Source organism: Melanotaenia boesemani, chromosome 10 (assembly GCF_017639745.1).
Source record: "Melanotaenia boesemani isolate fMelBoe1 chromosome 10, fMelBoe1.pri, whole genome shotgun sequence".
Lineage (NCBI taxonomy): Eukaryota > Metazoa > Chordata > Actinopteri > Atheriniformes > Melanotaeniidae > Melanotaenia > Melanotaenia boesemani.
Window position 1 is genome coordinate 167,360 of NC_055691.1, and position 27,554 is coordinate 194,913.

Genomic DNA, 27,554 nt, shown 5'->3' on the forward strand with positions numbered 1-27,554 from the left:
CATTAGTTTACTGAGTCCTATGACTACTTTACTAAATCCCTAAATGAATTACTATCCTCTTCTTTTGGCTTTCATTAAAGATGATGTGATTTCCTTTTAGGGGGACATAACCATTTACATTTTCTACTGTGTTCCAGATATATTTACTCTGACACAGTAAAACATGTCTTGATTCTGACACATGTAGTAATGTCTCAGCATGTCTCAGCTTCCTTTTGAAACCAAGATTATACATTCAATTCAGAACTTTTCAGCTTTATTTTTATAGTGCCAATTCACAACAATGTCATTTCAGGGCACTTGACATACAGTCAATTCAAGCCAATCCATTGCCATCTATTCATAGTAAATAATAGCCTAGTTAAGGCTATTAAGCCTTTACAAGATATATAGCCCTTGTAGTTGTGAACATATACTTTTATCGGAACTTCATCCTTCCTCCATTTAAAAGGTCTAGACTGCAGGTAGGTTAGTTCAGCACCTGAACTCTTCTCTTGTGAAGCCATGCCAACAGGTCATGTTACTGACCTGTTGCCCTGTTGCCAATTAATCTACACTGTCAGTAAAACATTTGAAACGCATTCCCATTGGTTCTAAGTCAAGTCAAATTTATTTCTATAAGCACATTTAAAACAGTCTCAGTTGACCAAAGTGCTGTACAGGACAGACAGTAAAAACAACTTCAGACAGAACTAAAAAAAAAAACACATAGGGAAGTGTGTCCACAGTTTGACTAGTACTGTAATTAGTTGTCAAATTCTCCTCCAGTTTTTGATTTGTACCAACTACTTTTCCAGCCTTTTGTTGCTCCTGTTCCAACTTTTTATAATCAAAATGTTTTTATTGATTTTCACATAAAAATAGAAACATCTTAACAGCAAATTGTAGGCTCCCACAAAGTCTATGATTTGGGTGTAAAACAAGTATGTAAACAATACAGTGACAGGGATACGGACTAGGGCCACCAAAAGCCAACAGTTCAAGTTATCAACAGAGTACAAATATATCACTGCACTTCAGAACAGAGTTTCCAGAGAGCCAATGAATTGACAGCGATGATAAGGCAAAACTCAAAATGCAACAAAATATGTGAAAATGAAATACGCAACAAAAACAAAATTATAAAGCCCTGAAAAAACCCACCCACCCCTTGCCACTGCCAGAGTGCTGTGTTCGCTCCACCACATCTAGGACCCGGATTGTATTATGTAACATGCAGCCAAGTTGCTACAATTGTACATAATTTTAGACCTGGAAATGTACACAGAAAAGGACCCCATGCTTTTTCGAAAGTGCTAAGGGATTGTTTAAGTGAAAATCTTATCTTTTCAAGTTTTAGACAGGACATTACATCTTGCAGCCATTGTGAGTGAGATGGAGGGGAGGCATCTTTCCATCTAAGTAAGATGGCACGACGTGCCAGAAGTAGGGCAAAGGCTATAGAACGTTTTTTGACAGTACTCAGATGGGTTTGACCCCCCAGAACTCCAAAAAGGGCAACAACAGGGTTTGGTTTCAGTCTAGTGGTAAAGACTTTAGATAGTGTACTGAAGACATCTCCCCAATAGTTACTCAACCGTGGGCAAGACCAGAACATGTGGCTGAGAGTGGCCTCCACAACATTACATCTGGAGCATAGTGGACTAATTTCAGGGTACATAGAGGACAGCTTGACCTTGGAGATGTGAGCTCGGTGGACAACTTTGAACTGGATTAAGTGGCGAGCGCAAAGGGAAGAGGAGTCAACCAATCTAAGAGCAAAGTCCCAGACATCATCAGTTATGGTGAGGCCCAGGTCGTCCTCCCAGGCCCTCTTGAATCTGTCCACTGAAGGACTGGTAAGATCTAGCATAATGTTGTATAGTTTAGAAATAAGGCCTTTACTGGATGGGTTTAGGGACAGGATTTTGTCCACTGTGGTGGTCTCTGTAGTAACTGAAATTTTTGGCAATTGAGAATTGGGAAAATGTTGAATCTGAAGATACCGAAAAAAGTCTGAATTTGAAAGGTTAAACTTCTCTTTTAGCTGAGCAAATGAGCCTATGGTGCCATCGATCAGCAGATGTTGGAAGCGTGTGGCACCTTCCCGGTGCCACCGCTGAAAGCCCAGATCTATGATAGAAGGTTTGAAAAGGTGATTTTTGGCAATAGGGCTCCAAATGGAAAAACTACCAAGGCCGAACTGTTTCCTAAATTGGCCCCAGATCTTTAAGGAATGTTTGACCACAGGGTTACTAAATAAGGAGACAGAAGAAAGAGGTAACCCAGAACCAGCGGAGGCCAGAGGGGAAAAGTTATCATGTGGACAAAGCTCCAACGCAACCCAGTCAGGACAATCAGGCCGTTCATAATAAAAGGACCAGTGCGCAAGACACCTCATATTGGCTGCCCAGTAATAGTGACAGAAATTTGGTAATGCAAGCCCCCCATTAAGTTTAGATTTCTGGAGATAGATTTTATTTAAACGCGGTCGCTTGCCCTGCCATAGATAGGAGGATATAGCTGAGTCCAGCTGTTGAAAGAAGAAGCGGGGGACAAAAAGCGGCACTGTTTGAAAGAGATATAAAAACTTAGGTAGAATGACCATTTTGACAGAATTCACCCATCCCACAAGGGACATTGATAAGGGTGACCATTGTGACATCAATTGTTTAACCTGGTTCAATAGTACAGCAAAGTTTTCCTTGAACAAACATTTTCTGGTAACCGTGACCCCAAGGTAAGAAAACTTATCTAATGTGGCTTTGAAATTCGGGTTAGTTAATTCTAAAGCCCGCGCTTTGTTGTTGATGGGAAAAAGCTCACTCTTACTGATGGTCAGTTTATAGCCTGAAAAAGTCCTGAAATGACCGAGCAGCGTCAGAGCAGAGGGAAGAGATTCAGTCGGATTAGAGACGTAAAGTAGAAGGTCGTCTGCATAGAGGGAGACCCTGTGCTCAGCGCCTCCTCTCCAAATACCAGATAGGTTGCTACAAGAGCGAAGCGCAATAGCTGAAGGTTCTATAGCCAAATCGAAAAGCATAGGGCTCAAAGGGCACCCTTGACAGGTACCGTGATGCAGATTGAAGGGCTTTGACAATTGTGAGTTCGTATGAATCATCGCAGTAGGCTGGGAGTAAAGCAGTCTGATCCATAAAAGTAAAGGCGGGTCCGAAACCAAATTTATCCAGCACAGCAAAGTAGGGCCATTCGACCCGGTCGAATGCCTTCTCTGCGTCAATGGAAACCACACATTCTGGCCTGTCTTCACGGGCGGAGTAGAGAACATCAAAGAGCCGTCTAATATTAAAGTATGAGTGTCTACCTTTGACAAATCCAGTTTGATCTTTGGATATGATAGTAGGAAGAATGTTGTCCAGTCTGTGAGCTAGGACTTTTGCTAGGACCTTAGCGTCAATGTTTAGGAGAGAGATCTGTCTGTAGGAAGCACAGTTGGTTGGGTCTTTGTCTTTCTTTGCAATAAGAGTGATACATGCCTCAGAAAAGGACTGCGGAAGATGGCCCAATTTACAGGACTCTGAAAAGAGAGAGCATAAAAGCGGTGAAAGTGATAGAGAAAATTTTTAAAGAATTCTGTCGGGAATGTTTGACTGCATTGAGCTTATGGCTGTAACTATCTCTGACTGGGATATGGGCTCTTCTAGTTTTTTCCTAAGGTCAAGTGAAAGCAAGGGGATGTCAAGGTTGTCAAGAAAGTTTTGAATTGCACATAAATTTGCACAGAGATCTGAAATATACAATCGAGTGTAAAACTCTCTAAAAGCTGCATTAATTTCAAGGGGGTCAGTAGTTAGCTGGCCATCTTCCAAGTGTACTTATGAAATTGCCTGTTTTGCCTTAAAACCTTTAAGCTGATTGGCTAGAAACTTGTCTGATTTGTCACCATGTGTATAGAATGTTGTGTTTCATAAGAGCAGCTGTTCGACACAGTAGGAGGTAAGCAGATCGAATTTGGTTTTAAATTCTACCCGCTTCTTATACAAATCTGGAGATTTGTTCTGAGCATACAGCCTGTCTATTTCTCCAATCCGGTGAACCAGCTCATCTCGTTCCCTGTTAGAGCCGCGTTTCATTCGAGCACTGTAAGCAATGATTTGTCCTCGTAAGTAAGCTTTAAGCGTATCCCACAGCGTGAGAGAGGAGATGTCCGGATCGGTATTAGTTTCAATAAAATAGGCTATTTCTGTCTCCATAAACTTAACAAATTCAGCATCGGATAATAAAGTTGAATTAAAGCGCCACTGCCGGCACTCCGGAAGATGGCCAGGGAGGGGCATGGATAACACGACAGGCGCATGATCAGAGATAACAATGGGCTGATAGTCACAGGAGTGAACGAAAGAAAGAAATCTGTCATCTACAAAGAAATAGTCAATTCTGGAATATGTGTGATGGACCTGCTAGAAGAAAGAGTACTTCCTGTCATACGGGTGCAAGAAACGCCAGACATCGCTAACACCAAAATCAGAAAGAAAGTCGTCAATAAGGCAGGCTGACCTATTCGCTGGCCTGGGATTGCTCGAAGACCGGTCCAAAGTTGGGTCCAGCCAACAATTGAGGTCACCCCCTAGAATAAGGTGGTATGTGCTTAAATGAATGAATGAATGAATGAAAAATACTTTATTAATCCCAAAGGGAAATTCAATATTGTAGTAGTAGTAATTTTTTAGTAAAACAATCACATTAATTAATTAAGGGCTTTGTTCTTCAGCCTGATAGCTGCTGGAAGGAAGGATCTTCTGTATCTCTCTGTCTTGCATCGGACTTGAACAAGCCTCCCACTGAACACACTCTGTTGTTTCGTCACGGCGTTGTGTAGAGGGTGTGAAGGATCTTCCATTATCTTCGTCAGCTTGTACAGAATTCTTTTTTTGATGATCAACTCCAGCGGCTCCAGAGTTACTCCAAGCACAGAACCGGCTTTCTTGATCAGTTTGTTAATTCTTTTCAAGTCTCTGGTTCTGATGCCGCTGCCCCAGCAGATTGCTGCAAAGCTGATTGCACTTTCAACAACAGACCTGTAGAACATTTGCAACATTTTGGTGCAGACGTTAAAAGATCTCAGCTTCCTTAAGAAGTAGAGTCTGCTCTGACCTTTCTTGTAAATGTACTCAGTGTTGCTTTTCCACTCAAGTCTGTTGTCCAGCTGAACTCCAAGGTACTTGTATTCCTCCACCTCCTCTCCCATGATGGAAACACATCTATGTGTGTTCTTGTTCCCCCTGAAGTCAACAATCATCTCCTTTGTTTTCTTGGTATTCAAGATGAGATGATTGTCACCGCACCATTTCACAAACTGACCGACCAGTTCTCTGTACTCTGCTTCTTGTCCATCACTGATACACCCAACAACTGCTGAGTCATCAGAGTATTTCTGCAGATGACAGAACTCAGAGTTGTACGGGAAGTCTGAGGTGTACAGCGTGAATAGAAATGGTGAAAGTACAGTCCCTTGTGGTGTTCCAGTGCAGCTGACCACCATCTCAGACACACAACCTTTCAGTCTCACAAACTGTGGTCTGTTTGTGAGGTAGTCGTAAATCCAGGTGGTTGTGGAGGGATCCACCTGGAATTTCTGCAGCTTCTCACACAGCAGAGCAGGCTGAATCGTATTAAAAGCACTTGAGAAATCAAAGAACATGACCCTCAAAGTGCTGCCTGACTGGTCCAGATGAGAGTGGGCTCTCTGAAGCAGGTATATGATGGCATCTTCAACCCCAAGCCCATTACGGTATGCAAACTGTAATGGGTCCTGAAAGGTCTTCACCTGCTTGCTGAGGTGAGCCAGTAAGAGTCTCTCCAGGACTTTCATGACGTGAGATGTCAGGGCGACTGGTCTGTAGTCTTTTGGTTCAGCTGGTTGTGGTTTTTTAGGCACTGGAACAAGGCAGGATGTTTTCCACAGCACCGGGATTCTTCTCTGACTCAGGCTGGTGTTGAACAGGTGCTGGAGAATCGGACATAGCTGTTTTGAGCAGGTCTTGAGAACTCTGGGACTGACACCATCTGGACCTGCAGCCTTGTTCTGGTTCAGTTTCACCAGTTGTTGCATGACTTGGTTACAGGAGACAGACAGAGTGGAGGTGGAGGCAGAGGAGGTTTCAGGAAGTCCTGATGTGGAGGGAGATGAGGTTGTGTCCAGGTCCTTGACTGAGCTGCAGGGTGACAGAGTGGAGGTGTGACAGGAAAGCTGTGGGCTCATGGAGGGTGTGTGGCTAGTTGGGGTTGAAGCAGGAGGTGAGCTAAACCTATTGAAGAACATGTTCAGTTCATTCGCTCTGTCCAGACCTCCATCAGTCTGATCCTCCTTTATCCCGAAGCCAGTGATCTTCTTCATTCCTGACCACACATCCCTCACATTGTTTTTCTGAAGCTTACTTTCCAACTTCTTCCTGTAGTCCTCCTTGCACTTCTTCATTTGTGTTTTAAGTTGTTTTTGTGTGGACTTCAATAACTCCCTGTCTCCATCCCTAAAAGCTTTCTTTTTGATGTTCAGCAGCTTTTTCAGGTCACTGGTGATCCAGGGTTTGTTATTGGGGAAGCACCTCACTGTTCTTGTTGGAACGGTGCTGTCCACACAGAAGTTAATATAATCTGTCACACACTCAGTCAAGGCATTGATGTCATCTCCATGAGGTTCACATAGGACGTTCCAGTCTGTAGCCTCGAAGCATCCTCTCAGAGCATCTTCAGCTTCATTAGACCAGGTTCTAATAGCCTTTCTAATGACTGGTTGTTGCTGAACGATGGGCTTGTAGGAGGAGGAGAGAAGAACTAGGTTATGGTCTGATCTTCCTAAAGGTGGCAGGGCAAAGGAGCTGTATGCATTTTTAATATTTGCATAAAATAAGTCCAACGTTTTGTTTTCTCTGGTGGAGCAGCTGACAAACTGTTGGAAAGTTGGTAGAGTTGCAGAGAGGGAGATGTTGTTAAAATCTCCAGAGATCGCCACAAATGCGTTTGGATGTTGTGTTTGAAGCCTGGCCACTACAGAGTTAATGACATCACAGGCTGCGTCTGGAGCGGTACCAGGTAATATATATACCGCTACCAGAATAACGCATGTGAACTCTCTGGGTAAATAATACGGGCGGAGACTCACAGCTAGCAGTTCAATGTCTCTTTTGCAGATCTTCTCTTTAACAGTGACATGTTCAGGATGACACCAGCACTGGTTTACCAGCACCGCAATTCCACCTCCCTTCAGCTTCCCGCTGAGTTGTTTATTGCGGTCTGCACGGACCGTCCTGAAGCCGTGTACAGACGCATTACAGTCTGGGATGTGTTCATGCAGCCATGTCTCGGTGAAGCACATAATACTGCACTCTCTGTATTCTTTAAGAGACCTGGTTAGCACCTGAAGTTGATCAATTTTGTTAACTAGCGATCTCACGTTTCCCATAACAACCGTTGGAAGAAACGGTTTGAATCGCCACCGTTTTTCTCTCTGCCTCGCTCCTGCCCTGCATCCTCTTCTCTTTCTTTTCAACTCCGTTGGGATTTGAAGTGTTGTTTCACTGATAATCTTGAGTTTGGAGAGTTTTATCAGTTGATCCCGATGGTAAACAAGTCTCGTTGCCATGGAGACTCACAATAACAAGTCTTGCAAAAAAGAAAAAATATTCAGAAAAATCTCCCGTATAGCACAGCCTCTGACCAGCGCGAAAAAATCTACCCGAACAGACACAGATTGACAGCTGATGTCTTAAAAAAGACGGCTATATTGCAAAAAATCACAAGTTAAAAACAGAGCTACTACAATTGCTGCTGCCACCTAGCGGCGCATTCTAGAATGATTAATTAATTAATTAAATCTGGTAGTAATGAGAACAATCGTTTAAAAAAATCTACATAATCCACGTTAGGGGCTTATACGTTAACCAAAACTGCCAAGACATTGTACAATTTACCCGCGACAATTACATATCGTCCATATTGGTCTGAGGTCACGTTATGTGGTTCGAATGGGACATCTCGGCTAATAAAAATTGAGACCCCTCGGGCCTTGGCCTGAAAGGATGAGTGGAAACACTGCCCTGGCCAACGTAACAGACGACTGGAATCCGAGCCACGAACATGGGTTTCTTGTAAAAAAGCTATCGTATTCTTAAGGTGTTTCAGGTGCGAGAAAACTTTTCTTCTTTTGACAGGATGATTTAATCCTTTCACATTCCAGCTCACAATCTTAAGATGATTTACCATACTGCATGCTTAGATAAGTAGATGAAAAGTTGGTCGCGGTGACCTAGTGGGTGGAGCACATGAGCAAAGTAACCAGCACTTTCTCCCAAGATGGTAGAGATTAAAACATTATAGGCAGTGACAACTTCCCCCAACCCACCCTCCCAAAACAAGACAGCTGCTAGAAAAATTAGCAGCAAGCTCTGTAAACTCAACATTCTTCAACAACCCGTCTTCCAAGTTACAACAAAACTATCCAAGTCATTGAAGCCTCTGCTCCGGTACATAGTAAAGAAAAAATATTAGCACCTCAGAGAGGGGGACACATGAGTGTGTCCTAAAGAGAAGGTAAAAAGTAGGTAAGCAGACAAGAAAAAGGGAAAAAGACAAAAATACTACTAATAATAGAGTAGTAATAATAGTGAACAAAAATAGCAATAAAAATAAAAATCTCGGGAAGTGAACCCAAATATAGGTAACATTATAACTTAAGACTAAGTTGCAGATTGCAGTTAAACTTAATAGACCATATATATGTATATATAAAGGGACAATGTCAGAGAGAAAAGAGAAATAGATAGTATTGATGACAGAATTAAAGCGTGTTCCAATCATAGAAAAGATTTCTAAGCAGGCCAGACTAAGATGGACAGCACATACAGTGGGCAACACATTGGCTACAGAAAAATAAAAGAAAATGAATAAATAAATAAAATAAAATAAACAAGTAAATAAAAATAAAATAAAATAATAATGAAATAATATAAAAAAAAAAAAATTAAAAACCACTTTACAGACAGCTGGTGAGAAGCTTCCCAATGTATAGGCTAACACGTTTATGCCATTCAACAAAGGATATCACCACATGTAGCGTTGATGTTCAGGGAAGTCAAGTCAGTCCTGCAGGGGTAGCATGGACCCAGATTGGGTCAACCAACCCGTCTTTCAGGTAGGGGTGAGAGATGGAGGATGTTTCTGTTCCAACTTTTTAAGATGTGTTGCTGCATCAGATTCAAAATTATTAAATTTTTTTCATGAAATGGTAATATGTCTCTGTTTCAACATCCAATATATTGTTAATGTTCTAGTGGAAATAAAATATGGGTTAATGAGATTTGTGAATTGTTGCTTTCTTTTTTTTTATTTATGTCTTTTTGAGCCCTGTTCATACTAATTCTGACTGTTGATTGAGCTAGGTGGACATTGTCTGTGTTTGACCTTTAGAGTACACAAACTTTCCAGGTTTGTTCAAATAGTTCAAAATGAACTGTATGGTGAGGAGGTTCTGAAGGAGCTCCTGGGACAGAGAATTGAGGAGGCCGGGAGACTCTGGAGAAACCTCCAGCTGGACTGGGTGAGGAACTGGGACCAGAGCTGCCAGAAATTCATTGTGTTGTCCAGAATCCAACATACAGGTAGGACACACAGTCAGAATCCAATCTGGTTCTGGACAGTGTCAGTAGACGACTACCTGTATTTTTTTTATTCTCTCCGCCAGAATTGAGTTGCTTTGATCCATCAGTGTTGTGGCGTTACCTGACTGCCCTCCATGACCAGCATCGAGTGGTTGACTGGATTCAGAGCAAGAAGTCCACCAGCTCTTTCTGCTGGCCAGAGATAACCCCAGAACTACTGAACAACACAATGTGCAGCAGCTACATGAAGGAGAACATCCTGGACCTACTGGCCAGGTACAGGAACTTACTACCTTTCGGTGATTGGATGAGCCTGACAGCTACACAACAGGAAGTTGAATCCATGACTTACTGGAACAGTGTTGTAATCTGAAGCATAAACATGTGCAGAAACTAAAAGACCTAATTTCTATAGGAATGGAAATGAAAACTAAAAGTTGTTTCCTTTTATTGAAGCAGCAGTATGTTCACACATGTAGTAAAAGAAAGTTAAACTTCTTTAAAGAATTACTTCTTAGGACACAAAAATGAGGTAGGCAACTAGTAGACCTGTAAACCAATTATAAACCACCAAATGGTAAATGAACTATACTTACGGAGCGCATTTGTAGTTATGTAAAGCGGCTTTATTTGAAGGGCCGTAAAGGACAGCATGCATTTTTAGCTCTCACACACCTCTGAAATCATGCTTATACTACTATAATAATATAACTTTTCTCTTTTAATGGTCTTTTTTATTGTTGTTTCTATGTTTTATTATGTATTGTTATTACCTCTTGGTATGTGAAAGCGCTATATAAAGATTGATTTAATTTAATTTAATTTAATTTAATTTAATTTAATTTAATTTAATTTAATTTAATTTAATTTAATTTAATAATCATTGTGACCTGGGGCCTCACTTATCAAACCGTATGTAGCAAAGCAAACTCCAGGCAGCGTCTGCAGTGCAAAAAGCAAATGCTGTGCACTTCAACTTTCAGATTTAAAAAAGCGTGTGCACACATGTCCCACACCTGTTTCCATTCATAAATCACAACTCTAAAGCGGGCGCACGTGAGGGAGCGCCTTGCCCCGCCCTCATTGTGGCTATAAATGGTCAGGTGGACGCCTGTAATAAATATTCATCACATCATTTCCATCATAGCTCGGGAGGAAAAAAGTGGGAAGAAGTGGAATTTTTTGGGTTATGAAACTGAGATCCTGATGGGGCACATCAAGAAACGAAAAAATGTTTAATTGGTGGGCACGGCGTGGGCATTACTGGTGTCAGAATACTGGCAGCAGGTGGAGATGCTGTCATGACAGTGTCAGAAGGGAAGACACACCAGAGGCATCGGAACGTATGGCTGGATATCTCAGTCGGTAGAGCATCGGTCTGTTATGCAGGAGATTGAACTTCGAATCCCACAGGGGTGAATCGCTTTGGAGAAAAGCGTCTGCTAAATGACAGTAATGATGTCAGTAATTTGTTTTAATGTATAAAATAAATGTGTACAGATACATCTGAGATTGGCAGCAATTTATTTAGTGTTAAATAATATTTCTTTTTAGTTGCTGGATGCTCAGGTGGGCGGTACTCCAGCTGGGTGGCTGGCTATCCAGTACTGCTATTAACCAGGTGGACGAGGAGTTGCGGAGACTAAAGATGGTTTGTCGCCATTTCCCGTTTCTCTAGATTATGTGTGTACGGCTGGGTCAGAGTTGCTGTGAATCGTAGAGCAGAGGGTGCATATGCCGCCTTGACGACTTTGTCGCTATATTTAGCGAGTGTGGCTGTGGTTACGCATGTGCTCTATGTTGGTGCTGGGTAAATTCTGGGTTAATGCATCTTTCAGAGGTCTTTCAAATGTGTTTGATAACATACTCACGTGACAAACTACCTACCACCACGGGGGAAAACTAATGGGATTCCGCGGATGCCGTGCTAGAGTCAAGATCAAGGCTAATAGATGGCGTTATAGAACCATTTTGCAATTGATCATCGTGGGAAACGTAAACTCTTTTCCTAATAAGTGTGAGGAGTTAGATGCTTTGGTGAAAACTGATTGAATCTATTGAGAGTGCAGTTTATATTTCTTCACGGAGACGGGGCTCACCGATACTGTTTCTAATTTAGCTTAGCTTTAGTGGCAGGCAGTCTCGCTACACAAGGTGTGTAGGATGTCTTGAGTTGGATTAAGTCGTGGTCTGACTTGCCAAGCGGGGGCAGGGCAAATACATTGTAAGCATCTTTCACATTGATGTTACAAAGTTGCTAAGTATTGTTATGCCTCATGGGACAGTTGACATACTGTGTAAAGCCTCCTAAATGAGACCTTGTGTCCACATAATTGAAATCCCCCGAAAGGTGTGTTGTAGCAGGGAGACATCTAAGACATCTTGCAGGTCTTAGATTTCTCCCTGCTACTACACCTAAATGCTTTGAAAACCAGGGTTGGGAATCACTGTTCTAGAGGACTTTCCTGTACTGATGTTTTGTTTTTTAAGACAGTCAGTCAACTGATGGTTGGGTTTCTAGGATTTTCCTGGACTGATAGGTGAGTTTCTAGGACATTCCCAGGACTGGTGCTTCGGATTTTAGGATGTTTCTGGAGTAATTGTTGGGTTTTCTAGCATGTTCCTATACTGATTTTTGAGAGGATTTTTCTGTACTGATGGTTTATTTTCTAAGACATTCCTGGGACTTCTAGAATGTTAAATATCATGTCATTTGTGATATTGCCAGTAGCTTTTTTTTGACAATGGCAGAAAATTTAATGTTTAATATATCACATTACACATTTCTTGTGAGATGACGTAATTTAACTTCGGCTTAACCAATGTTGTACAGGGGAGCTTAACTGAATGAGTGAGCAAGGAAACATTGCTGAGCAAAGCAGAGTGTGACTGTACAATATATAAAATGTTAATTTGAGTTTTAAACTATTTTTAAAAAATCTGTGCTCATTAAAATAATTTCACCATAATTGTTAGGAAAATTCTCTCAATGGACGATGGACATTCAGATCGGGGAGAAAACACAGCTGTTTACTGCAATTGCAGGAGTTCAGACACAGTTCAGACAAGTTAAACACAGGCCAGCCAACAATGTTAGAACTAGAGTCCAGTATCAGGACACATCCTTATATAGCCCATCCCCCTAGAGAACAGTTGTCATGTCCACTGATGCAGGGCTCCATAGTCAGGCTTCACGTTGACTAATCACAGCAGGAGGGTAATAAAGTCTTTTGATGTGTTTCTACAACTGCATTTACTCCCAGGATAGCAGTGTCCTGTAAAAACAGTTCTGGTCACAGTCATTGATGACTATCTGTTTCTTCACAGATGGTCACTATCTCATCAATACAAGATTTTTTCCATCAATAATACGCTCTTCTACTTTGTCAAGTGTTCAGAGGCTGGTGTAGTGTTGTAATAAGTAACCCATGCAGCAGTCCCTCAATGAGATATTTTAGAAAAATATTGTGGTAGAATTTTTTGGCAATATTGCCCACCCCTAGTTTCTAGGACTGATGCGTGGGTTCTAGAATGTTTCTAGGAGTCATGATTGGGATTTTAGGACGTTCCTGCACTGATGGTTGGTTTTACAGCATGTTCTTGGAATGATGGTTGGTTTCATAGAGAACTTCCCTGGACTGAATATTGTTTTTTTTAGGACATTCTGATGTTTGGGTTTGTAGGACGTTCCTTGGACTGATGGTTGGTTTCTTTGGATTCCTGTTGGACTGATCGTTGGTTCTCCAGGACGTTCCTGTGTCTAACAGTTGGTTTATAGAGGACGTCCCTCAAGTTTTTGTTGGGTTTCTAGGATGTTCCTGGATTAATGGTTTGTTTTCTCTGATTATCATGTCATATTTCCTTCTTTACTCCTCCAGGAGAGGTCTGTTCATTCCAGACGAGATGTCAGACCTGCAGCAACTGCTATGCCGACTGGCTCAGGGTGGGGGGCTTATAGTTGCATCTCCTCCTGTCCCCCAGTACCTCTCTACTCTGGGTCTTGACTTCCATGGCGCCTTCATCACGTTCTGCCTGAACCACGATCTTCAGTACCTCCTCTACGCCTACCTGGATCATCATAGGTTCCCATCAGTTCTTTGTTTTTGTGATTGTTTCACAGCCAGGTCATTATTCTGACTTCTGGTCTCCTCTTCAGATTGAATCCAGGAAATTATGACCTCCTGACCAATCACAAGCTGTCTGTGGGTCAGCCCTGGTTGGAGATGTTGGTGAAGGTCCAGGAGATCACCAGAGATCTGTCAGGTAGCACAGTAGTCCTTTACAGAAACTCATATGATGCATTCAGTGACTTCATGATGTGGTTCTATAAGCAGTTCCTGGTTGGGTAAAACCGGATCAGTTCTCAGCTAGAACCAGCTCAAAATCAGCTCTAGGACCAGCCCTGAACCAGTCTTCATCAAACAGACCAGTATGACCTCCTGGTTTAAACAGAACTTCTTCCATACTTTGGTCAGTTGTAGGTCCATCTACTTATAGACCATAAATCATAAATCTGGATTGAACCAGTTTTGATCTTCCAACCTTCCAAGAGAAAGTGGTCTGTAGGCTAAAGCTGGATTACTAGAGATAGATTATTCTGAGTCTGCTTGTCTTTGTGGTTCCAGATCCAGGACTAATCTTCCAGGCCGGTTTAACCTTTGCTCAGGTGCTGTTACCGGGAAGCCAGGCATCTGTCAGCAGTCTGCTGTTAGAGGGACACAGTCTGCTGGCTCTGGCTGCCATCATGTTTGCTTCTGGAGGAATCGACCAGGTAAGTTTTTTTTGTCTGGAGGCCTCTTCTTGTTTTTCTTGGTACAGATGATAATTCAGAAAATCCCTATAATTCTGATAACAGGACAACAAAAACAACAAATACTGTTAGGGTTATTTCTATAGCTCATTTAAAAACATCCATGCTGAAAAAATTATTCATTTAAAAAGGAGTCATCAGTCAGAGAAGCAAATCTCATCAAGCTAATAGAAACACATTAAATCAAAGAAACATAAAACATGATGGACTTAGACTGAATTCTGATTAAAATCAAGATTAAAATGTCAGCTTTCAGACAGAATGCGCAGAATCTGCAGTGGGAATTTTGAGCTGCAGGTGTTTCCAGTCTGGGAGCTGCCACTGAGAACACTAAATAGGATCCAAAATAGGATCACTATTTACACTGCTTATAAGCAGTGAAAAGACAAACCCATTCAAAAGGTTTTGTGTAGCTCTGTATACACAAAACCTGTGTTTGAATAATTTTTTTCTCTTTCCTATATGTTAAGACCAACAGATAAAACAGATAAAACCTTAACAGAAGATAACTGGTTGAACAGTGAAAAACAGTCCACTACCACCATTCATTCTTCAAGTAGAAAATATCAACAGAAATATAGAAGTTGGAAACTCATCCACATGCTGCAACTTTCCAGTTGATGGCCTCTTACAGGGAGTTTGGAGCTGATCCAGATTTCTCCCCTGAAGATAACTTCAGTCAGTACTCAATAGAGAAATTCGTCACTGCTTTAAAATCTTGGTAATTTACCACCTGAGTGTTTGAAACATCCCTTATGATGACGTCAAATCATGGACCAAGGTTTCCACTGCCCAGACGTGGGTCACCAGGGTCCCCCTCTGGAGCCAGGCCTGGAGGTGGTGCAAGGAGGCGAGCGCTTGGTGGCCGGTTCTTTGCCCATAGGGCTCGGTCGGGCTCAGCCCAAAAGGGTGACATGGGCCTCCCCTCCCGTGGGCTCACCACCTGCAAGAGGGGCCATAGGGGTCGGGTGCAGTGTGAGCTGGGTTGCTGCGGAGGTGGAAACCCTGGCGGTCTGATCCTCGGCTGCAGAAGCTAGCTCTAAGATCGTGGAATGTCACCTCTCTGGCGGGGAAGGAGCCTGAGCTGGTTGAGCGGTTCTGGCTAGATATAGTTGGACTCACCTCTACGCACAGCTTGGGCTCTGGAACCACTGTCCTTGAGAGGGGCTGGACCCTCTTCCATTCTGGAGTTGCTCCCGGTGAGAGGCACCGAGCAGGTGTGGGTATGCTCATTGCCCCCGACTTGGCGCCTGTACGTTGGGGTTTACCCCGGTGGACGAAAGGGTAGCCTCCATCCACCTTCAGGTGGGGGGACGGGTCCTGACCGTTGTTTGTGCTTATGAACCAAGCAGCAGTTCAAAGTACCCACCCTTTTTGGAGGGTGGGTACTTTGGTGCTAGAGAGCACTCCTGGGGATTCCCTCGTTCTGCTGGGTGACTTCAATGCCCACGTGGGCAAAGACAGCGAGACCTGGAGGGGCGTGATTGGGAGGAATGGCCCCCCTGATCTGAATCCAAGTGGTGTTTCGTTGTTGGACTTCTGTGCTCATCATGCCTCCCATTTTGATGTTGGAAGATAGACTGAGTCTTCTAGTTTAGATAATAGTCTATATGTTTTTGATAATAGCTTTGGGGCATTGAGATTCATGAATTCTGCCACCCTAAGAGGTAGCTGTAAGTTTAATTGATTAATGGTATATTTTTTGCATATAATAGAGCTGGTGATATTCTAAAAAAAATTTGCTGCTGATTCCATATTGTGAAGTGAGGATATTAAATGAGAAGAAGTTTCCATTTTCTATTATATGTTCTAACTGTTTTATTCCTTTATTTTTCCATTGAGTAAAATTGATAAGCTTTTTGTTTTGCAGAATGTCAGGGTTGTTCCAGAGGGGTGTAAACTTACATGGAAAAAGTGAGGATTTGGTTATTTTTAGAAGTTCCCACCAAGCCACTAAAGAGGAACTGATGTTAATGTTTTTTAAACACTGATGTGTTTTGATGATTGAGCTGATGAATGGCAGGTCAGAGATAAACACATCCTCACATAATGCTTGCTCTACATCTAACCATGTTTCATCCAGACTGCTAGGTTTAAGCCATTTGGAGATATACTGCAGCTTGTTAGCTAAGAAAACATGATTAAAGTTGGGTAGCTCCAATCAGCCTCTATCTTTAGTCTGTTGTAAAGTTTTTAGACTGATACGTGATGGCTTGTTTTTCCATAAAAATTTAGATATATGTGAGTCCAGTGACTTAAACCAGCTGGAGGATGGTTTAGTGGGTATCACTGAAAACAAGTAGTTTACTTTAGGTAGAACCATCATTTTAACTGTGGCAACCCTCCCCATGAGTGATATGGGTAAGCGCCTCCACCGTGAGAGATCATCCTCTATTGCTTTAAGTAGCTGGACATAATTTAGCTTTGTTAGTTCTGATAACCTGGGGGAAATGTTTATGCCTAGATATCTAATGTTTCCAGACTGTATTGTAGTATTGGGTGTGTTTTGTAGGTCACAGTTGATGGGCATAACAATAGTCTTAGACCAGTTAATAGAGTAGTCAGATATTGATGAGAATGTGTTAATAAGTGTGATTGTCTGGGGGAGAGATGTCGGTGAGTTCTGGAGGAAAAGTAATACGTCATCAGCATAAAGACTTATCTTGTGTTCTATATTTTTGGCATGGAGTCCTTTAATCTCTTTATTTTGTCTTATGGCAGCAGCTAGGGGTTCAATAAAAATAGCAAAGAGTGATGGAGAAAGCGGGCAGCCCTGTCTGGTTCCTCTCTGCAAACAGAAGCTTGGAGAGGTTTGATCATTGGTCTTCACACATGCATTTGGGTTGTTATATAATATTTTTATCCAATCTATGAAAGATGACCCAAACCCAAATTTGTTTAACGTTGCAAATAAAAATTTCCAGTTTACTCGGTCAAATGTTTTTTCTGCGTCTAAAGAAATGACTGTGGATTCCAGGTTATGTAGAGTAGAATAATCTATGATGTTAATTAATCTATGCATGTTAGTAGAGGAATGTCTACCTTTAATAAAGCCTGTTTGGTCAGGATGTATTATTAGAGGGGTTATTTTTTCTATTCTTCTGGCCAAAGCTTTGCTAATTATTTTGAGATCTACATTTATTAATAAAATTGGACGGTAACTGGACGGAAGTGTCGGGTCTTTACCTGGTTTTAATAGTAGAGTAATATTGGCTAGGTTCACATTTGAAGGTATTTTTTGTTTTTCCTTTATTTGTAATATCATATTGTAGAAAGTGGGTGCCAGCATTGTCCAGAATTCTTTGTAGAATTCTGCTGGGTAACCATCTGGACCTGGAGCTTTATTGTTGGGCATATGCTGGAGAGCTTCTTGGAGTTCGCCGACTGAAAGGGGGGAATCCAAGACCATTTTATTTTCATGTTTTAATTTTGGAAGATTCATGTTACTAAGAAATTTATCAGTATTGTCAGCTGTTGTAGTTAGTTGTGATGTATATAATGTTTTATAGAATTCTTTGAAAGTGTTATTTATCTTGTCAGGGTCGTGGCTGATGTTTCCTTCTGGATCTCTGACAGAGGAGATGGTTGTTTTCTCCTTGTTTGTTTTTAACTGATTAACCAGGAACCTTCCGGATTTGTTGCCATGCTCAAAATTCTCCAAGCGAAGTCTTTGCACCAAGAACTGCGTCTTTTTATCTATTATTTCATTAAATTCAAGTTTAGCTTTCCTTATAGCATTTAGTGTGTGTTCTTCTGGGGAGACATGGTAAGCGTCCTCTAAGGATTTAATTCTAAGTTCTAACTCTGAAATTCTCAAAGTTTCCTTCTTTTTCTTATGAGAAGAAAAGGAAATTATTTTCCCTCTCATTACTGCTTTTCCTGCTTCCCAAAGAACACACGCTGAAGTTTCTGGCAAGTCGTTATTTTCTAGATATAAGGACCATTCTCTTTTGAAATAGCTGATAAACTCAGGATCTTTAAGTAATGACGTATTAAATCTCCAGTTTCTAGTTGCTGGTTTATTGCTCTTACTTCTCAGAGTGAATGATACTGGTGCGTGATCACTAATGCTAATAGGATGGATTCTGATTTCTGACATGTCATTCATCAGCGAGCTGCTAGTTAAGAAATAATCTAATCTAGAATAGGAATGGTGAACTGAAGAGAAGAAGGTGTGTTCTCTTAGTGTGGGATGGTGAGAGCGCCAAGCATCACAGAGACCAAAATCCTTCATGTACTGTTTTACAGTTTCTGAGGATTTCCAGACTCGATGAGCTCCTGTGGTACTTTTTTTCTCCAGTATAATGTTAAAATCACCTCCTACAATTAGTGTGTTATCTGAGTGACCATAGAGGCGAAGAGGGAGTGAAAGAAGGACGGATCATCAACATTTGGACTATATATATTTGCGATACATAACTTAGCATTTTTAATAGATAATGTAATTATTATAAATCTGCCTTCTGGATCTATGATTGTATTATCTATATCAAAATTTAACCTTCTATTAATAAGAGTTGCTGCTCCTCTCTGCCTAGAATTATAACAAGCTGAATACACGTGTGGAAACTGGGTTGTTGAGAGAAGATCTATTGTTGAGTTTGATAAATGAGTCTCTTGGAGTAATATTATATCTGCTTTCATTTCTTGCAAACGATTAAAAATTTTAACCTCTTTTCCTATGTGCCAGCTCCACGCACATTCCAAGTAACAAATGTGAGTTCGTTCATGAACCAACAGCAGAAATGAGGCTATATGCATATTACTGAAGCGTGTGTGCGTGCATCCCACTGCTTCTCTGCGTGTATGTGTATCTACCAGCTGGTTGTGACAGGGATGTATATGTGCTTGTGCTGTTCTGTGTGTGTTCCTGTGAATCATGAAAAGTGCTGATGTGCATATAATATAATGACAAGTGTTACCGTTAACCGTTAAAGGGTCGGAGAGAAGAAGTGTAAAGAGTGAAAAGAGCGACAGCGCCAAATGAAAAAAGTAATTTAAAAAACACATCTGTGCTGAGAACAGTGTAGTGGAGACGGGCAGTGGATTTACTGTTAACTAAATTATCTTTTATGGCAGTTTTATGGATATAACATGATCTAGTGAGAAAACAGGAAAATTAAAGCACATACCAAGTCAGTAGAGCCACGGAGTGATGTCCGGGTCGCGGTACAGCTGTCCATTAATAAATAATTTATCCACCGCGATGACAGCGCGAGCACCTTGCGTGATGGATTTCCTCCTGATGGGAAACAGGACTCTCCGTCGGTCCAGAATCTCTCTGGGATATTGGTCGTTTACTCCGAAGTTGGTTCCCTTCAGTTCGCGGCCCTGGTTCTTCACCTGCTCCTTCTGTTTGAAGCTGACAAAATTTGCTACAATAGGTCTTGGTCTGCTGGACCCGGGTTTCCTCCCGCCGAGCCGATGGACTCTGTGAAAGGAGATGTTTTTCACCGTTTCCTCCGGGAGCTTCAGGTTGGTTTTGATGAAGTTTTTCACCGTGGTCTCGGGGTCCTCCTCCGTCTGCTCTGGAATCCCTGCAAATACCAGGTTCTCTCTCATGCTCCGCGCCTGCAGATCGATCAAAACTACTGAATTTCTTATCTATCGAGATCAGAACATCCTTTGAGTAGTTCCCCGGTGGTGAAATAGCTCCAGGGGAATCCTCATTTCGCTGTCTCTTGTAAAGCTTTATGTTTCTCTTTGGACGTTTGTAAAACTTGTAAAAAACCTTGACACTAAATGAACATAAGAAGGTACCAACAGAAAACAACCACGTAGATCTTTTGTTTCTTTTTTAATAAAAGACATCCACAAACAGTAAATATGAAATGTACAAAGCTGTTAAACTGTCAAGTTTAGCCTCAACTGGTACCAACCCTGCTGGATATGTTGTTCAGTTGTTTTGGATAAAGCTCAATGCTATCAAGTTAAAAAGGACATGTTTATGTCTCCAGTATTCATAAAAAATCATTTTAAGAAAAGGTTAGGTTATTTGAAGGAATTTTAATCTCTTTCAGCATCTTTCTGTGATGACGTATTCTGAGAGGATATATAGTAAAGGAGGACTTCCTGTCCACCATGTTCTCCCTGCGTCTAGGTGATGGCTCATGGAGAGTGGTCTGGCAGGTCAGAGAGGACAGTCGACCTCCAGCTCCTAAAGATGGCACTGGGCCCCCATCCCAAACTGAGAGCAGCCCTGTTCCCTGCTGGGCCTTGTGGAAATATCCAGTCCTCTGACATTTCCATTTATCACCTTCTTCAGGTGCACACAGACACATGTTTATAGTACCTGTTAGAAAAGCCTGTTAAGACTGCTGGATGCAATCCAGCAGAGGAACTTATTCATTAGTGATTGGTTAGCATGCTTGATTTCTTCTAATATCTGTATTTTGATTACTTATTAATGTATGTTTTACAGTCTCTCCACCCACTAGACCCATCTAGGCTGTTTTCCTGGCAGACAGCAAACACTCTGAACTCTGCTGGTAAGTTGTCATTAGGTCTTTTATCACTGATCAACTCAGGCTAAACCATCTGCTTTAAAAATGCTCTATGTTTGCGTCCTCCTACTTGACCGTAGTAGTTGTACCAGAGGTAGCTTCTAGAAAATCTGAAGCAACCAGAGGGAGTAATAGAAACAGCAGCTGCACCAACAGAAGTAGTGGGATCAGCAGTATCAGTAGCATAGAAAGTTAACTTGAAAGTTTTTGGTTTTCTCCTCAGAAACATCTGAGCCGCCCCATTTCTCCAGCCCCCACCTGGTCAGCAGGTTTGCTTTGATGGAGAACCTAGATTTTCTTTACTACATTCGTCATGGCAGACCATCGTTTGCATATGGCAATTTCCTCATGCAGCAGCTGAGTGCCTGTAGTGATGCGAGTCTTCTGTGAGTATGACACTGAACTGCATGTTCATAACTAAAGATGGTACGGTTGGATTATTTGGAGGAACCATGGGGATCAGCGTGAGGATAGAGGGTGTTAATATTATTCTGCTGCCCAGTATTAACTCTGCATCTGTGTGTTTCAGGTTGCAGCAGGCCTGTCAGCAGATCTACAAGCTGGCTCTGCAGTGTTTCAATGTGCCGTCTGTGACATCGGCAGCTGTCTGTTTCTGTGAGCTTCTGGGAGTCTGCAGCCTGAAACTGAGAGTGGACATCAGAGCCATGAACACTGTCCTGCAGTACTGGAACCAGCACAACAGTCAGGTCCCAACACAGAATCTACGTACGCTAGGTAAACACACACATACAAAATGAACGTGTTTTCTTTGATTCTGTTTGGAGGAAGTTGTATACACCAGGACCCTCATCAATCTGTTATCATGATCATCATCATCATCTATCTAGCTAAACGTCCTGTCTGGTAGACTTTAATGAGGGTAATAAGAACAATAAAACCTTTTTTAGTCCCTCATTGGGGAAATTGCTTTGTTGCAACAGGAGCAGTAAGCAGAGGTACACAGGTGATATTAAACAATGACCCACACACACAAATAATAAGTAATAATATGTACAGTATCTGGTCTGACAGGGTGAGTATGTACAGTATATAAATATGTACATAAACATGTATATAAACATGTAAAGACAGTTTACATGCGTTCATTGTAAAGTGTGACAGCAGCAGGAGGAAAGACCTGCGGTATCTGTCCTTCGCACAGCGAGGACGGATCAGTCTGTCCCTGAAGCTGCTCTCCAGAGCAGACAGGGCATTTTGCTGACACCAGTCCACAATGTCTTGCATCTCAATCCACTGTACTCCACTTCATCATCCTCAGTAATCAGTCTGACCATCGCAGAGTGATCTGAGAACTTCTGCAGAACGCAGCTGTTCTATGCTGTGTCTGATGTCTGCAGCATAAAGGATGAAGAGAAACGGGGCCAAAACTTTCCCCTGGGTGACACCTACGCTTCAGTTCAGCAGGTCAGACACACAGTCCCTGGCTCTCACAAACTGGGGCCAGTTTGTGAGATAGTGCAGAATACACCCTGCCAGACGAAGGTCCACCTAAGCCCTCTCCAGCTTGGCTTTCAGGAGCACCGGCTGGATGGTGTTGAAGGCACTGGAGAAATAAAAAAAAACATCCTCACAGAGCACGGTGTAGCAGGAAGATAAGCACATGCTTTGATGCCAGGCCGGTTGGCGAACTGCAGTGGATCCATGGATGGGCCCACTGTGGAGCGGAGGTGTCCCGGGATCAGTCTCCAGTGTCTTCATCAGATGGATGTGAGAGCCACCGGCCTGTAGCTGCTGAGTTCTCTGGTGTGAGATGTCTTTGGCACTAGTACCACACAGGAGGTCTTCCAGAGCTGTGGTACCACTTTCAGCTTAAGGCTCAGGATGAAGACCTACCACCAAGCCACAGTTTGGTTCAGAAAACAAGAAAAAGGGAAAAAAATGTAGATTTAAAGCAAAAGATGTGCAGGAAAGGATTTGCTCTCTTCATCCTTCATGCATGTGAAAATGCATGAAGTTTGTGTAGATGCATCTTTATGTATCACAACAAAACCTCATTCTTCTGCAAACTCTGTTCTCCCTGTTTCCTCCACCTCTCTGAAAGGTGTGGAATGAGGAAAAAGTGTAAAAAGAAAGAAGAACCAAAGCCTCAGCTCCAACTTGTCAGATACACATTTGTGAATACTTCTAGACGTTATAAGATAATAAAATCTTAAATGATGTGACATTTGAGTGGACTATTGATGAAGCATTCAAACACAAATAAGTGACACCCAATAATGTTATAAAACATTAAACAATAAGGTATTTTTTTAGGCTTGAGTTTCGTATGTTTTGTCTGTTTAAATATTGACAGTGCACTTGGGCTCTTTGCAAATGTGTTTTTTTATACTGCAAATGGCAAATAAACTGAACTGAACTGAATTCCTGAGTTTTGGGCTCACAAGCTACATTCCACTTATATTTGGGAAGAAATTTCCTTGTCCGTTAGAAAAATTCATCAGAGATGTTAATAGAAAATTAAAGCAAAGTTCTTGATGCGTCCCATCTTTGACGAAGGGCCGGATTACGCTACAACTGCTATCACAAATGTGTGAACTCCTGTGGCAGATAATATGGCCTCATGCTAATCAATGTAAACAGTTCAATGCCGCACAGTTGCGCTTTAACAATGCCCGGTTTACACCACCTCACATTCACAAAAACAGCTAGTCCCCCTTCTTTCCTCTGACCGCTTTTCTCTGTTCTGTCCACCCGCAGTAGATGAAAGTTGTCCAGAAAAACCATAGAATCAGGAATAGGCTGTGTGAGCCAGGTCGCCGTAAACAGAAGGATGCTACTCTGTGTTCCCACTGATGTCCCGTGAGCGCTGCCAGCTTGTTCATCTTGTTGAGGTGGCTTGGGTTGGTGCTCCGGGTCTGCTGCTGAGGTCCCGGGTCTCTGGGCTGCCCTGGTCTGCCTCTGGCCTCCGTGGAGGCATGGTCACATTTGCACGATCTCACTCACCACTCTTCATCACTGATCACTCCTTGTTTCTCATGCTCTGCATGCTGACACAGTCACTGAGTTGTCCAGTGGGTTTTTATACTAAGAGATCATTTCTCTTTTTTTTCCTGTGAGTTAGTATCTGGTTGTTGTGCTACTTTTGTGATATTTCTTTTTGATTTGGTTATTATTTAAGAACTCTTAATGACTAGCAGCTCTGTTTGTCAGTAAAAGTTGTAGGAAATTTTCTGGTGTGTTCATGTACAGGTGTAACAGTTTGTTGTCTGGTGATGGTGTGGATTGAAGGGTCGTTTCCTTCTGTCTGTGATCTTTTTGTCTCCTTTCTTCTTTCCTTTTTGCTCTTTTTGCTATTTTTCATCTTTTTCTGTCCCCTCCAGTCAGGTCCAGCAAGATTACATAGATTCGGTGATTCAAAGTAAATAAATAAATAAATGAATCAGATTCAAGAGGAGCCTTACCCATAGGCCTCCTCTTGGCAGAGCAAATTTGTTCAGCACGATACAGCAACCAGATTATCATTTTACTGCTGTGATGCTGGACAGGACAAGTTAAAAAAAGAAGAAGAAATCAGGTTTTGATTCTTTTGACTTGTCATACTTCAGGTCCGTCTCTAAGCTTACTTGTTCCAGTCTGGGTTTAAAACTCACCACACCCCTTATTCTGCTCTGTTCAGGTTTTTAATGAGATGTTTTTGCTACATACTGTGGTGATGGTGTACTACTTGTACGGTTGGACGTAACAGCTGACATTTTCTTAAAATGATTAGCAAGTTTACTTCCTTTGAAGCTTGTTGCTCTGTCCAGCCTCCCTTCAACCGTTTTATTGCTCTTATTTTTTCTTAATGAATTATAGACTGAAGTCCTAGTGTTTAAACCTAACAACAACAGCAGGACCCACTTCATCCACCTTTCCACTCTGGCTCCACATGAGAAATCATGATCACAAATTTATGTATGAAAATGGGTCCTTGTCTAATACTTGATACCAACCAAGTGGTAAATCCTGTTTCTTCCCACTGAACCAGTTATCAGAGTGATGGGCCAACACATTAGTCAGGCTGCTTCACCTTCTGAGTTAAAAAAAATTTTTTTACTCCATGATTTTCAACCCAGTTTAGATGTTGACTGCAATGTTATTTAACGTTTATGTTCTCTTTTATTATCAGTTCTGGTATATTTTGGGATCTTTTCCACTCAGTCTTTATGTCTATGTTTTGTTTTAACTGTGCAGCTCTTTGGACACCTCTGATGGTTTTAAACTTCTTTATGGTACATCACTCCCTCTGCTGTCTTGTTTCAGTGTCTAAAGGTGTAAAGCTGGTGGAAGGGGAGCCTGGAGTAGCAGAAGAACTAATTGGTTACCTGGAAGCTGCAGTGACAGACAGTCTGGAGCAGAGAAGCATCAGCAGGTTAGCACTGCCCCACTAATACTGACATCATTATAAACCTTTCTAACACATTGGAACATCACAGAGTTGAAGAGATTAACATGCATTAGCTGAGTGATGGCAGCTCTCTGGATCATGTATGGACAGATGAAGTCAGATCTTTTCCAGCAGAGTCCCACTCCCTCAGTCACAATCTGTCATTGGGTCATGGTGAAACCAACATGGTAACAACATGGCAAGACATGCTGGCATCCCTGTACAAATGTTTTCGTAGTGATTGGAGCAGCTGTTGGCGCACAATGGCTGCCACAGGTAGCTTACTATCACCGAGTGTGTGTAAGGAGTTAATGAAATGTTGGATCCAATCTGAACACTGTCAGCATTAAAACACAATATAATCTAATCTATTATTAATTATTCTTTTCCTGTACTGCTTTTTCAAGTCAAGGTTGCAGGTAGCAGTTAGCAGGGTACACCCTGGACAGGTATCCATCACAGCAGAAACAGAGAGACAAACAACAAGCAACAACAAACAACAAATAGTAATTCAAAAATGAGGTTATGTGGAAAACACGTTTAATCACTTTTATTCAATTCTGCTTTAAATTGCGGCGTTAGGAAGATTGTTTGGACAGGGCGCGGATGTGACGTATTAACATCTACCAAATCAAAAGAAACTCCAGTTCTTGCTTCTTTTTGTTTCCTCTACAACATGGAAGACCACATAATAAGAAGCATTTTCACTCTGATTTTGATTATAGTTTTAAAGTAGCAGCCCGACACCAGCATACTAATTCACCTTTGTCAGCTGAGGAGGAGAAGATAGAATAGTGTACTGTTATCGCGACAAGACAAGGGAACGAGCATGCACAGAACAACCAGAATTAATTTAAAGCACAATGAACGTGTACATGATCAAATTATTCATTTCAGATTTAAAATCAGAATAAACCAGCCACTTACTTCGGATTTAAGTTTAACTCAGAATGGCCATTTTCTTTCAAAATGATGTGTTTACAATGTAATTTTAAAGAGGATTTAAGTTTCATTCAGAATTAAAGGTGAATTAATATTCTCAGGTAAACGTGGCCATTGTGATTCAAAACTGCAAGACTTTTGTTGGATATATTTTTATCTATTATTCTGGTATATGAATAAAATGGTTCTAATAAACAGTGCATATTAACTTGTTTTAGTTGACCTATATATGGATAGGCGGGAGAGGGTGGGTTTGGATGCAGATTTTGCAGGAACAGACAGGAGTGATTAAGACAGGGAGCGGTAATGGTCAGAATTTCAGTGGGAGTGGGATTGAAGAAATGGTCCTACACAGGGCTTTAGGTCATACTCCACACAGAAAGGCCACTGTTTAAACTTTCCCCAGCTAAGATTCAAACCAGTGACCTTTTTGCTGTGAAGCTGCAGTGCAGTGCATTTGTATAATTTATAATTATTATTAATGCTCTTCTCAAAATTTCAGTTCTGTAAATATAAAAATTATATTCCAGCTGGGAAAAGCACTGCTAAAGTCTACTTCTTTGACTCAGTGTTTGTTAGAAATAACTAAAAAGATCCAAGCCATTTACATTAACAAGAAAGATTTTTTAGTAATAGCGACAATGAAACTTGTTTGATGAACATTTACTTCAGATGTAAAAACATGATATTATAATTATTCTACTCTCTTTAGATTTTAATCATTTTGAAAAATTAATTTCCCTTGTACAATGCCATTGTTGTTATGTTTTCTGTAATGACATATAAGGGTTGTAGTGGTCTTGGTGCTATATAGCAGTATACTGGCTCAATGTTTTCTGATCAGTCTTTTCAACGTGAAATCGAGATCACTGACAAGAAAAACAATAATGTGGATCTCTGCTTTCTGTCAGCTGCAGTTCACGGTAAGCTTCAAGATCAGATGTTTTCTTATAGCTACAAATTACAGTTGTGCCTTACACAGTGTATAAAAATTAGTGCTGGGCAACCATTAAAATTTTTAATCGCGATTAATCGCAGCATGTCATGTGATTAATCGCGATTAGTCGCAGCATGTCATGTGATTAATCGCGATTAATCGCATTGTTACGTGTAAAATGTCTCCTTCCTTTAAAAGAAGGCCAATGGCTATATAAATAAAATGCAGTAAATTTAGGTTTACAAACACAACATCAGGGGTCTCTAACTGCGACTCTGGAGCTGCAAGTGTCTCTCTGGACCTTCCACAATGCCTCTTTTACTTTACATAATTTTCCACAAATATCTACATCCCTTAGAAGAAAGTCTGTTTATCCTCT

General features: G+C 41.5%; 1 protein-coding gene across 4 annotated transcripts in view; it reads left to right on the forward strand.

Moving 5' to 3' along the window:
• Positions 1-27,554, forward strand: part of spg11 (SPG11 vesicle trafficking associated, spatacsin) — an 88,310-nt gene that overhangs the window by 25,657 nt on the left and 35,099 nt on the right. For 3 of the 4 annotated variants that reach the window (XM_041996235.1, XM_041996236.1, XM_041996237.1), the window contains exons 14-23: positions 9,406-9,596; positions 9,680-9,872; positions 13,475-13,678; positions 13,753-13,859; positions 14,222-14,367; positions 20,507-20,671; positions 20,828-20,894; positions 21,133-21,295; positions 21,439-21,644; positions 25,173-25,281. In XM_041996235.1, the coding sequence (XP_041852169.1) occupies positions 9,406-9,596; positions 9,680-9,872; positions 13,475-13,678; positions 13,753-13,859; positions 14,222-14,367; positions 20,507-20,671; positions 20,828-20,894; positions 21,133-21,295; positions 21,439-21,644; positions 25,173-25,281 (1,551 nt within the window). The remainder of the gene's footprint in view (positions 1-9,405; positions 9,597-9,679; positions 9,873-13,474; positions 13,679-13,752; positions 13,860-14,221; positions 14,368-20,506; positions 20,672-20,827; positions 20,895-21,132; positions 21,296-21,438; positions 21,645-25,172; positions 25,282-27,554) is intronic. The other variant, XM_041996238.1, reaches the window with a different exon arrangement.